Source organism: Eurytemora carolleeae, unplaced genomic scaffold (assembly GCF_000591075.1).
Source record: "Eurytemora carolleeae unplaced genomic scaffold, Eaff_2.0 scaffold1066, whole genome shotgun sequence".
NCBI lineage: Eukaryota > Metazoa > Arthropoda > Copepoda > Calanoida > Temoridae > Eurytemora > Eurytemora carolleeae.
In genome coordinates this window covers 2,782-16,621 of record NW_019396977.1, presented here as the reverse complement: position 1 = coordinate 16,621, position 13,840 = coordinate 2,782, and the positions used below count along the sequence as shown (strand labels likewise).

The 13,840-nt window shown below is 33.7% G+C and overlaps 2 protein-coding genes across 4 annotated transcripts in view; both read right to left on the bottom strand.

The window, feature by feature from the left end:
* The window catches only part of LOC111710708 (uncharacterized), a 14,525-nt gene extending 13,442 nt beyond the window's left edge, over positions 1-1,083 (bottom strand). Inside the window, exon 1 of the mRNA XM_023484825.1 lies at positions 1,078-1,083. Within this exon, the coding sequence (XP_023340593.1) occupies positions 1,078-1,083 (6 nt within the window). The remainder of the gene's footprint in view (positions 1-1,077) is intronic.
* A 5,156-nt stretch (positions 1,084-6,239) lies between these two features.
* Positions 6,240-13,820, bottom strand: LOC111710716 (uncharacterized). 3 transcript variants are annotated; one of them, XM_023484832.1, is made up of 7 exons: positions 13,789-13,820; positions 13,071-13,203; positions 11,848-11,932; positions 11,369-11,508; positions 10,270-10,354; positions 7,758-7,812; positions 6,240-7,391 (listed from the first exon to the last, which is right to left on the bottom strand). In XM_023484832.1, exons 2-7 carry the CDS (start codon positions 13,201-13,203, stop codon positions 6,678-6,680), a joined length of 1,212 nt encoding a protein of 403 aa, XP_023340600.1. In that variant the 5' UTR covers positions 13,789-13,820; the 3' UTR covers positions 6,240-6,677. The 3 variants fall into 3 exon arrangements, with proteins under 3 accessions (XP_023340600.1, XP_023340601.1, XP_023340602.1); XM_023484833.1 differs by lacking the exon at positions 13,789-13,820 and adding an exon at positions 13,642-13,693; XM_023484834.1 differs by lacking the exons at positions 11,848-11,932; positions 13,071-13,203; positions 13,789-13,820 and adding an exon at positions 11,789-11,825.
* Between the last annotated feature and the right edge of the window lie 20 nt (positions 13,821-13,840).

Sequence of the window (13,840 nt, the reverse complement as noted above, 5' to 3'; positions counted from 1 at the left end):
TAAACCTTCCCTGGGGTCACGTGAGGTCCCACAAAAAATTTGGGCCTGATCGGTTCAGCCGTTTTGACGTTTATTGGATACAAACAGACAAACAGACACCCAGACAAGCCAAATTTATATATAGATATATAAATTTGGCTTGTCTGTCTGTTTGTTTGTTTGTGTACAATAAACGTCATAACGGCTAAGCCGATCGGGCCCAAATTTTGTGTGGGACCTCACGTGACCCCTGGGAGGGAATTTATGAAGGATTTAAAATTTCAAAAATTTGTATTTAAATGATTTTATTTTTGTAAACTTTTGAAAATGCGCGAAAAAATATTATGAAATGCGCAAACTTTTTTTAGTTTTTGTTTTATCATAATTTCAAGGACCTTTCTTTTCAGAGAATTCCATATCACCCCAGACTAACCAGAGTGAGCAGCATTCGGTTTCTACTATTTGATATTAAACTCTGTAGTATGCCGAGTCCATTAGCGCCTGATCCAATCAGAGGGTTCAATCATGTGGTTGGTGTCTATTCTGAACCAATAGAAATTGCATGGGGGTAACATCTATCTTTCTATCTATCTCATTATCCAATTAGAGATAAATCCTTATATCGGCGCTGTAACAGTAAATGGAAATATTTACTTCTACTAAAACTAAAGTGATCAAACGTGTTTTAGTCTATAATTTAACAATATTTTACCTTATTGTTTGTTAATTCAGTACTTTTTCATTCAAAATGTATATGCCGACAAAAAAGTATTGAAGAAAAAAGGCTTACAAATTATGTTTAATGGGTCAAATTGTGATAGAAATTCACAGTTTTCTGAAATATTGACAGAACCGTTAAATCCACCTGGTATGTAGGTACCCTAAACATCTTCCTCCAACCAAGAATGCATAAGCTATCCATATTTCTATATTTTTTATTATGAGCAATTGGGATTGCTCTATAAAAAGGATGTTTGAGCATTTCTGCTTACAGAAACAACGTGATTTAATTTTCAGAATTACCCAGTTCTCAAGCTAGCACAACGACCATGATCTTCCATATTGAGCGAAAAGGGGTTCAAATGGGAACGGGCATACCCCCATTTTTTATTTGAGGGTCATTTTAAAAATACAGTTTCTTTAATTTAACAAATTAAAATTCAGAGGCGTACACAGGACTTGTGCCAGGTCAGAGGGCCCTCGTTGGAGCCTGATATTTCACAACAAGAGGAATTTAAGCATAAACCGATAAACATTGAATAAAAAAGTTTGAGATTTTGTGTTCATTATTTCATTTAATGATTTACTTTGGGTATTAATGTATATATTCTGGACAATTTAATTGTTACTAACTGAAAATATTATTCAATAATGGATTACGTATCTTTAATAAAATTTATTATATTATAATCCCATAGTTTTAATCATTAGCCATAATTAAATATCATTTATATACATTTTGATAATATTTAGTAATATTTATATAGTTTAATGATCATTGCTACCATTAACTTAAATATGATCAATTTATATATTTAATGACCATTAAATGATATTTAAACAAAATGTAAAAATATTTAGATTTGGTTTTTGTAGAAAATATTTTTGATTCCGAAATGTTTATGGTTAACTATATTACTCCCTACATCTTTGCAACCTGATGGTATATAAAACTTTAATATTTCAAACTAAGATTTTTTAATTTGAAATTGCTATAGTCTACAACTTTGGATTGCAAAGATATAGATGTTAAAAAGTTGCAGCTAATGAGGCCATTGATAGGCATCCCAAATTTAGTTCCCCAAGGATCGATGATTGCGCAATCACTAGGAGTCTGGCTAAATATCCACAAACCCACTGATTGACGCACCGGTAGGTAGAACTTGGTCAAGAATTTCAAACCTTCCTAATCAGTCTATGAAACCTATATGGTGCACATTAAAGGGAGTGACCGGCTATGTAAGGTAGTTGAAATGAGTATGCAGTGTTAATTGTGGAAAGCTTCTTTAGGATTCATTTGAGACTTATAAAATTTTTTAAAGATCTGTAAATCCTGAGTTTGGGTGCAAATTAGACGTTCAAAACTACTACTTTGTGGGTGGATACGCTTACAGATTTAGTTTTTTTTTATTATTAACTAACACCGACATAAAATGTAAAAAAAAAATCTACAGTAAACTAATTAGTTGTTTAAGAACAGGTTGGAGAAAGTAAAAATTAATCTTTTCATCAAAACAAGTAATCTTGTTCAATTATTAGTTTCTATTTTCTCCTTTTTCCTCAGGTGTCTCATTATTCACAAAGATTTTCTGGAATTATTATTGAAAAGACGAAATTTGAAGAACCACTATGCCACTGTGGTATTTGAAAGCCCTGCAGTTCTTAAGTAACAGAGCTTAAACATTTTATATTACAGTCTAAACATGAAGGGGTTTATATTCGAACCTAGAATATTAAGGGGGGTGCAGGGCGTCATTGCTACCGACTGGACTGCAGATCTTAAGTAAAAGAGCATAAACATTTTATATTACAGTCTAAACATGAAGAGGTTTATATTTGAACCTAGAATATTAAGGGGGGTGCAGGGCGTCATTGCTACCGACTGGACTGCAGATCTTAAGTAACAGAGCTTAAACATTTTATATTACAGTCTAAACATGAAGCGGTTTATATTTGAACCTAGAATATTAAGGGGGGTGCAGGGCTGATCATCGCTACCGACTGGACTGGACCAGTAGACCAGTAGAGGCCATTATACCAGTAGACTAATATACCATTACATAATTAGACCAGTAGATTAGTAGAGTATAGAACATTAGACCATTTTATTATTAGACAAGTAGATTGGTAGACTATAGACCGATCCATTAAATCATTAGATCAGTAGATTAGTAGACCATACCAGTAAAATGATAGACCAGTAGATCATTAGACCAGTAGATAAGTAGAGTATCGAACAGTAGACCATTATATCATTAGACCAGTAGATTAGTAGAGTATAGACCAGTAGACCATTTTATCATTAGACCAGTAGTTTAGTAGAGTATAGACCAGTAGACCATTATATCATTAGACCAGTAGATTATAGACTATAGACTAGTAGACCATTACATCATTAGACCAGTAGATTAGTAGACTATAGACCAGTAGACCATTATATCATTAGACCAGTAGATTAGTAGACCATTATATCAGTAAAATAATAGACCAGTAGATCATTAGATCAGTAGATTAGTAGAGTATATAGACCAGTAGACCATTATATCATTAGACCGGTAAATTAGTTGAGTATAGACCAGTAGACCATTTTATCATTAGACCGGTAGATTAGTAGACAATAGACCAGTAGACTATCACATCATTAGATCAGTAGACTAGTAGACCAGCATGTGTATTGGTGCAAACTTGCTTGATAACTTAAAAATATATGGTTGACAGACTTTAAGAATAAGTGGGAGGGGGTAATGAAGGTATTTAAGGGATGGGGCGGGCGAATGTGTTAATTCATGTGTATCCTCTCTCTCTCTGTTGTACAGGGATAAATATTTTCTCTTCATAGTAAATAAATTGAATAACCATGGATAAGGGCTTTTTCTACTTATTTTATGTTCAGAAGCTAGACAGACACCCTTGAAAAAGTACTCCCTTTTAGTTCTGCTATCCTGATATTTAATAAAGTTGTTTTTATTTTTAAACTCATCTTTATTATTGTTCTGATTTAACCATGCTATAAACTCCGCTTGGGAAATTTATTTTAATATTTAACCACGATTAAATATCATTTTCTAAGAAATTAAAGAATTGAAGAGATATTCTACTAGGATATCAGAACTGGTTTGGAGCTCGACCCCCTACCTAACTCCGGCTTCCGGCCAATTATTAATTTTTTGAATAAGGGTTGCCCACAAACAATGATTCTTATAGAGAGAGAACCCACAGACGCCATGCAAACACAAGTCTCCCAGATTTGCTAGGCAGACCGAGCCTCTGCCATGCAGTAAGTGGCTCCGCTCGGTCTGCATAGCAAATCTGGGAGGCTCATGGCGTCTGGGGATTCCCTCCCTCGCCAAATAAGTCTTTTAAAGGCCACATTCAAGGCTTAGATGACTTAATTTAGATCTGGGATTGTCATATTTAAATCGAGTTTCAGGTCGTTCCCTGAAGTGAGGGAGGGAGGGAAATCCATGGCCGCGAGCCTCCCAGACTTACTATGCAGTAAACGAGCCTCTGCTATACAGCACAGCTTCTTAAAAACTTTTGGTTTTTACAATTATAACGATTTTTTTTTCAATTTAGTGGCATACAAAATTTATTAGATGAATTTTATTTATTGTTTCGTCATAATTTGTAACTTATATCGACTCAAAAAGTGGTTTACAAGGTTTATGTTTTATAATAAAACATTTCTTACGAAGAAAGGAAGCTTTTTGGAAATTCATTTCTAAATTTAACTTTGTTTATTTTGTTATAATCTTTGATTTTGGCAATACCGTAATTTAAACATTTTTATTTCAGATAATGACTAGTTGTCAAAATATAATTTTTGATTATCTTAATCGGATAAAAATAAAAGATATCGTTTAAATCTAAGATTATAAAATATCAAATAAAAATAATTTCAGAATTTTTACTCTAGATGTTTTCCTTTTAGCGTAAAAAACGTTTAGAGTTTTATGAACAACTTTATTAGTCATAATTTGGCGCTCTTTAAAATAATTGACTAATACTTCTGGTATTCAAAGAACTTTTTATGCCACTATTTTGAAGAAAATCCCGAAAACCACGAGTTTTAAGAAAGCTGTACACGGAGTCTTCCTGCATAGCAAATCTGGGTGGCTCATAGCAGCCAAGGGTTCCCTCCCACCTGCAGTCTTGATTTTTTAATTCATAGTTCAACCGCAGATGATAAAGCGTTCCTTTCTTTTGTAAATCAGTTTATTTACCTAGATTTGTTGAATAGATTATCAAGTACAATAGGTGGCAACAGAGAAATGAACCAATTATACACGACGTCGCAAGTGTCAAATATAACAAGGAAAACGAAAGTGTCTCACATAAGTTGATATGTTCTCCAAGATTAATAAAAGAGTGTAAAAACAGAGACTAAAGAACACATAAAATTGCACTTATTTTACTGTAAGAAAAGCACTTTATTCTAAAATTATCACGATTATTGATAATTTTGTCGGACACAAAAACTGAGTTGACACTTGTGACGACAGAATACAGCTGAGAGTGTACAAATTCTACGTTGCCATCTATTGTACTATCTATTTGGTTAAACCCTGACTGAAGCTACAAATAAATTACTCGGGAAACCAGTTTAAAGAAGAACCTGATCCAAAATCAGTTTGGAGTGTTTTCTGAAAACTTTTAGTACAACTTTCAAGATGTTATCCTAAAAACTCAAGTTTAAAAACAGTCCAAAAGAAATCGTAACAACGATTTTGTTTTTCGTCTATATACCGTGACAAGGTCACACTTTGGAATAATTTAAGAAAAACACATGTTAAGAATTAACAGTTTTGCTTTTCTTACAATATGCCAAATTAGGACCCTGAAAGAATACAGTGATAACCAGAAAGTCTGAAATAGTGAAACAACTTTTAGAATAAAATTGTATCAAGTCCTATTAGTTATAGCATTAGACAGTAGACACAGCAATTGTGCAGTGTAAACAAACCAGTTTTAATAAACTAGTGATCTAGAATTGTATAAAACTATTAACATTAAAGTCACTGAAACATTGTTATAATACGCGATATCCCCCCGACTGAACTTCTGACTTTCAGACCTACTGCTTATTTTTGTATTATTTGAGGGTCAGACAATTTCTGGGTCGAGCGCTGCGGCTACAGTCCATCAGCAGCTGTAAACCACGTGCTAGCAGGTCGGATGTCGGATATGTAGTAAAGCGGATTTGCGTAGGTCGAAAAATGCACCATCAAAAATGTGTAATTTTTGGTTCGTTTCTCACGCCGCCATAGCAATAAAATTGTTTATTCGTTATTTTCTAATTCTATAAACATCTATAGGATTAGAGAATCCTAGAATAAAATTTCATAACACGTTGAATTAAAAAAATATGAAAAATAACCACATTAATATGAACACTGAACATCGAACACTGAACACTATCATTAAAAAACAGAAAGTTTTAATTTAAAATTTCCCATTTGAGCTAAAGATATAGATATAAGTCGCTCGTAAAAAGAAAAAATAGCTCATTTCTGTATTTCAGAGATAAAAATACAAATGAAGAAAAAGGTGAAAGATTTATACATATAAAAATGAATTTACAATGCGCTTCATACTTGGGAACAAAAATATAACTTAACAATTGACAAGGGTCATGATTTAGTCGAAACAAAACAATTTTTACCCGCAATGAAATTCGGGTTTACCATGTAATCGAACATATTTCAATGCTAAGAGCAAATAAAAAAGGGAATTTTAAAACCCCGAAAAATTTACTAATCAAAAATGAAAAAATATAATCAGCATTTTCTTATTTTTTTTTTAATGGGCTTTGAAGGTCGAGTTACCCAAGCTCCTAGTTACCCCCAAAAACACAATAACAAAAATTTTATTTCCATATGTAAAAATGTTCAATCGCTCGCCACCTGATTCTTCTGTTTAAAAAGCCCGCAAAATCATTCTGAAACAAAAAATTTAAGTAAAATCCACCAAAAACAAGTTTAAAACGGGATCACAGTATGGTGGGTGAGATAAAGAAACTTGTTAAAATCCTTTGACGATATTCTCGTGGTGGCAGAGTTGACAAGGGGGTGAAAACTAACTGAATCATGTGACCCATCAATCAGCTGTTTATCAACCAAAAACTTGACGCATCTCTCTTTATCATTGACTAATGCGTAGGCAGTTACGCAGCCCTGCTTGACCCCAAGTTTCTCAAACATGACGCTTTCGTCGCCAAATCTTAAATCCTTTGCACCGATGGCCTTGGATATGTCAGATAAAGTAAACTCTCGATCGTATTTAGCGGAGAGGAGATACAAATTCTTATGTCTGTCCTTCAAAAACAGGTTTTTACAAATGGCGCCGGACAAGTGCTTAACGTATGGCATCATAGTTTCAACAGTAAAAACTTCCGGATGCTCTACGTTTTCAAAATCGATCCCGTTCTCCGTAAAATAGTTGAAAAGCTCGACTTTGTTCAGATGAGACATTGTAACACTTTTAGGAGGAGTTTTTTCCTTACCGGAGCTTTTCAGAATTTGTTTAGGTTCCTTTATCTCCTTTTTTGGGGATTTTTCTTTCTTTATCGATCTTTGTGGGGTGTTTTCCTTTCCCGATCCTTTCCTTTCCGAATTCTTTCTTTCTGAATTTCTTCTTTTTTGAAAACTTTTTCTTATGCTTGAAGCTCGACTGCGTCTTCTACCCTTGCCACCCTTAATAAAATTATTATCATTATAAAAACTCGTGAACGGAAAGTGATTTTTCTGACGAAAACATTTACAGAAAATTTAAAATCTAAACTCAACCCGTTCATCCTAAGACTAACCCTCCTCCCCTCCCTGAACCCCCTCCATTCATACACTAAACCCCGCCCCTCGATTAGATTCCGATTCCCATTCCCGATCCCATGCCATTCCCATGTCATTCACATTCCATTCCCATGCCATTCCCGTGNCCAACTAACTCCCCTATCCCTCCATTCTTGGATTAAACCCCACCCTTCCCAACATTTACAATGTAAAATTAAAGTTCTTTCAGACAAACTCTTAAATTAATAACTCTTTGTACTGGCTGCCTACCATCAAGTGAGAAGATACGAGAGTAAACCACTTTCTTAGCTCGGGTTGAAGATCCCTATTCATTCATAAATTCTAGATTAGTTGGGAGATACGATATATATTCTAGATTAGTTGGGAGATAGATATATATTCTAGATTGGTTGGGAGATAAATATATCCTAGATTACTTGGGAGATAAATATATATTCTAGATTACTTGGGAGATAAATATATATTCTAGATTAGTTGGGATACAAATAAATATTCTAGATTAGTTGGGAGATAAATATATATTCTAGATTAGTTGGGAGAAATATATATTCTAGATTAGTTGGGAGATAAACGATGTAGGTTATCAGAGTCCGAATTTAAAAAATTTGAGCCGCGGTTTGAATTTAAGACGCAGCTCAAATATGGTTAGTTCCACTTAAAATCGTTATCAATTTTTCAAGATTTAAGCCGGCGTTCAATTGAAAACGGGTTTTAGCAGATTTAAGCCGCAGCTCAAATTCATTAAATTCGGACACTGAACACTCTGTGTCCCTATTTCTAGAAATAAGTTTTTCTTTAAAATGTTGCTTTTTTACAACTTCTAACTGAAATATTTCACTGATTTCCGATTCTAATTTGATTTTGACCAGAGAAAAACCTTCCCCCGGGTTCGTTGAGACGCCACAGAAAATTAGAGCCTGGTTCAACCGTTTTTACCAAAATCCGCAAACTTTTTTTATTTTTGTTTTATACTGTACGAAGAGAAAATGCTCACAAATATTGAAAGTTAAAATAGAGGAAGGGCGCGAATCGCAATTAAAGTCTAGTATCTATATATGTATACTTTGCTTGTCCGTTGCACTATGACTCAAAGTGTTTAAAACAACGAAAAAAAACACCTGAATTTTCAATAGTTTTTTTTTGTCACTGCATAAATTAAATAAACTTAATCGATATGTCTGAGAAAAAATAAATTTGTCTTTAAAAAGTCAAAATAGATAATGTTTTCAACGTTTATTTTGCGTGTAAAGTGGAAATACTTCATGACTTTTTTTTGATGAAATTATTGGCTGAAAAGTTTACAAATTCTTTTTGGGGCTGAGAAAAAAAGATTTTTAAAAAAAGTTTCTTCTTTCTTGTCTTCAATAGACGTAAGCTAAAATAATTATTTTCAAAAAAAGTTTTAAAAAAACATTCCTTTTCACTTTCTGGAAACATTTTTAAACTTTAGATTTCAAAATTTTTTCAAATAGTTATTGGTTTATAGAAACTTGATGAAAAATTAAATATTAAAAATTAACATTTTGCACATATTTCTCAACCCACAGAGAGCTGACTAGATTTAGACAAGTTTTTTTTACTTTATACATTGCTTCTCTCTGTTATATGAATATATAATATTTCGTACATGCACTGGCACTTGCTATTGTTATTGGTCACTATGCATTCTGCACGCTAATCATAATGCATTATGGTAAATTTTAACATAAAAGTTATATATTTATCAGTCAAAAAATTGCTGGTTTAATTTGCACTGTATATTTAAATATTTGAATCAAATGCAAAGTTTAGTAAAAATCCATTAAGCATTAAACATTTTTTAGACCAGCATGCATGTTTTATGCCAGCCAGAATAAAGGAAGCTAAATTTGGCTATACAATTATTTTATTCATTAAAATGCGCATCTCTCTGAATATTTTAAAACAAATTGATTGGCCCGCATGCATCAAGCATGACCAGTTGCATAAACCTCAACTTTGGCCTTAAATAATTTTAAGAAAATATAAATATTTATTTCGGATGATATTTAAAAAGAGAAAATTGACAGCATGCATCTAGCATGCCATAAAGAATGCACACAGCTCAATTTTTACCCAATACATGGATTATTTGATGAAAAAAAACAAAGGGTTGACATACATCTATTAATAACACTTATCATGGAGCATGCATATTGCATCAGCATGCATGTGGGATGCATTACCACATGCATGCTGAAGGATGAACAGAATGAATGCTGCCTAGTACTTTACTATAAATAGATTTTTTAATACCATACGGGTTACTTCTGGTATTAATTTTGGAAGCAATTAAGCAGGGAATAATTGTTTCCGTTTTTTAATACTTTGAGCCATAGTGCGTCGGTCTTGTCTGTCGTTTATGTTCTAAAGTGATTTTTGCAGATACGACTTTAGCTGGTCAAATTTCTAACTTTTTCATGCTTGTCCTCTAAATTCTACTTATTTCGCGAAGTTTAGCAATATAAAAAACCCAAAGCAATTGTTAAACATTAGGCAAAAACTTTGCTTTAAAAAGGGGGTAGTCGATTTCATTTAAACTTAGTGACATTTTTCCTCCTAAATTCACTTTTTTCCTAAATAGGCAATAAAAGCTAATTTTTAAAATTTTATCTTATTGGTGCAAAAATTCTTTTTACTTTTCTTTGATACTCAAAATTACTTTTTTTATCAGTTAAAAACGTAAATTGTTTTTTTTAACCAACATATATTTTACTCCTGAGTTATTCTCTAGTTTATATTCCTATCAAGCCCGAGCTGTTTTATTGCCGAGAATAGGGCCAGATCTGCTATTCCTAGAGCATCCCCTGACAGATAAGATGATTTGCCTGTAATAAAGAAAATATTATTACAAGCTTAAAATCCGGAGACGGATGATCCTCAACATTTTGGGCTTCCTGGATCCGGATCCAAGGGTCGAAATATCAACAAAAAACTGCAAAATAATCGTTCAAAACCCAAATCTGAACTGTTGGAAAAAGATATATTAAAAAATATTTCCTTAACTATAAAGGTTCATCAAGTTTTAGCATAAAAAAGAAAAAGAAAATAGATTTCAAATTTTTCTTCCATTAAAAAATCAGTAAATCTTACAGAAATGTCCGTGACCTGGATCCGGATCCATTTATATTCCAGTCCGGAACCAGGATACGGATCCACATCAAAATTAAATAGATTCAAAGATGAAGATTTTGGTTCATAAACTCACGCTTAACCGTTTCATCACAATGCTAGAAATGAAAAGCTATCATAAAACCAAGAAATAATTAGGGAACCAGCATATCTAATGCGTCAATTCTATGTACTGCAGTGGGAGGATATCAAAACAAAGANTGAAATAAATGAAGATCTGTGGCTTAAAATCGTGAAAATGTCCTCTTTAAAGGCAAGAAAGTGGAATGATATAATTAACAAAGAAAAAGTTCATAACACAACACAAGTTTGAGAAAATGACTGCGTTGCATTTCTTAAAGCTACTCTAGCACGGGTTGTGGCGGTGGGATACCCCAGTTTCTGAAACCAAGAACTAATTAAATCAAAAAAATTGTGACATATTATTGGTATCCAACGAAATTTTTTTTCTTCTAAATACGAGGCACTCATTATGCCGGTCACTACCTTTATGAACACAATGGTGTTTTTTTTCAAGAATTACCTCCTCCCCCGGGGTGTTTATTTTCTAGAATTACCCCCTCCCCCGGGGGTGTTTATATTTCCCGATTCAGTACATAAAACTCCAAAAAATACCTAAATTGAGGGGGAAAATTATCATTTTCAAATGGAGGGGTGTGGGGGGATGATTTTTAAAGCAAATAAACACCCCTGTGAACAATTAACCTTACCTAGATTGACAGCTAGTGGTCTAAGAATAGGTTGCCGATCCTTAGGAGAACTCCATAGTAGACTAGTCACATTATCCAGCATATTATCTATAGAGGCAGCAGAACTAGAGTTCTCGTAGCAGAATATACCAGGATACATTCTAGAATAGATAGATAGATAGATAGATAGATGATTTATACAAAAGGTTATCTAGTACCAGATTAAGTCACTTCTCCACGGATTAAACTAGTATTTAAGATTACCTGGCAAAGTAACGGATTAAGTCACTTCTCCCCAGATTTAACTAGTATTTGAGGTTACCTGGCAAAACACTGGATTAAGTTCACTTCTCCACGGATTAAACTAGTATTTAAGATTACCTGGCAAAATACTGGATTAAATTCACTTCTGCGCGGATTAAACTAGTATATTAAAATTACCTGGCAAAATACCGGATTAAGTTCACTTCACCACGGATTAAACTAGTATTTAAGATTACCTGGCAAAATACCGGATTAAGTTCACTTCTCCACGGATTAAACTTTGCGAGATTGGAGACACCATTAGTTCACAATCCATACCAACTTAATAAAATTGATATTAAATCAAACAAAGGCTAATTCTTTTTGGATGGCATGGCGCTTAGCCACATTGATATCCATAGTGTACTTTTAAAATGAAGGATTTAAGTTTGATGCAGGGGATATTCTGGGACAATCCCCCAAGTCATACAATGAATGCGATGGCTATGTCAGATCTTAAAAAGCTTTTGAAAAAAATGAAAATTGGATGAGCTATAACTTCTTTAATTTTTAATATTTTTAAAAGCGTTTTTTAGATTTAAATTCAGCATAACATTTCCATGAAAATGATATATAACACAATTTTTCTTCTTCATTTTTTTTGGCCTTACAGTGATTTCTCCGAAATTAAATCATCAATTTGTAACCGTATGGCCGATTAAAATTTTTTTTGATTGCAATATTTTTTTAAGTGAAAACGCAGCAGCCCCCTTTGGCGGTTGGCTTAATTTCAATATTGGTCACCCTTATTGTACATGCCTGACTCACAATGTTTCCACATTTAACATATTTGAAGTAACCATGAGAAAGATTTGCCCTTTTTTATCTTGGAACTTTGAAAAAAATTCTGTCAGTTACTCTGTTTTATAAATCCGCAAAAACATGAAAAGATAGAAAACAAGGATATCTACATTATTTTTACTCCGACACAAGCTTAACGGGCACCGTTGTGAATCGGGGTATGCACTATGCAATCTTTAATTGGGGAAGGAGAAAAACATTACATTACATCTCTTTAAAGAATTGCTTAGGATCCGGATCCAGATCCGCAAGATTTTGGCTTCCTGGATCCGGATCTGCAAAAATATGCGGATCCATGGATCCGGATCCAAGGGGTAAAATATCAACCAAAAACTGCAAAAAAAAAATTTACTCCTAAAACCAAAATCTGAACTTTTGAAAAAGAGAGATTATAAAAATTTCCTCATTTCTGAATGGTTCATCAAGTTTTAGGATAAAAATAAGCATAAAAAATAAAACAAAAAATTGAATATTATTTTTTGTTAAAATAATTTAGTAAATCTTGAAGAAATCACCTGGATCCGGATCCATTTTTTTCAGTGCGGATCCAGAATCCGGATCCGCATTAAAATTAAATGGATCTTAAGCACTGCTTTAAAGTAAAGGAAATATCTCTTACCTTCTTTCCAGATAAGGGTTATCTTGATGTTGGCCTGTCCTCTCTCCACCTGAGATGGTGGTAGAAAGGAGGAGAGGTGGGGTGGCAACTGGGATACGCTAGAGTGACAGTGAACTGAGGTAAACACTCGCATCTACAAACATTCAAAGTTGTTAAAGGGACTGAGCGCGTAATTTCAAATTGTGGGCCTCCAGGTACAGATGGCAATGCCCGATTCACCCTTAAACTGTGTCTGATAAAGTATGAATTATATATATCACTGTTTATAATTTCTAAACCGCCTTATTTTCTTTAAACATTTACATTGATTCACACAGGTACCCCTAAACCCTTTGCTTTTTAGAACTGAAAATTTAGTACCACGCAAGCCGTCCGCCCAGGCCATACACAATTCGTTGAATACAAATTTAACAGATATAAGTATCTATATATCTTCACATTAAACTAAGAAAACGACCCTATTTTCAGACAGAAAAAAATGAAGGAATTGCCACTCTGCAATTGTCGGCCCACAAGATCACTTGAAGTTTATTTCTTCAGTGAGAATACAGACAGACAAATATTTACTTACGGTGGTTTCCAGCTGGGATATCAAGCCGGGCAGACAAATGTTGACTTACGGTGGTTGCCAGATGGGATATCAAGCCAGGTAGACAAATATTAACTTATGGTGGTTGCCAGATGGGATATCAAGCCGGGCAGACAAATATTGACTTACGGTGGTTGCCAGATGGGATATCAAGCCGGGCAGACAAATATTAACTTATGGT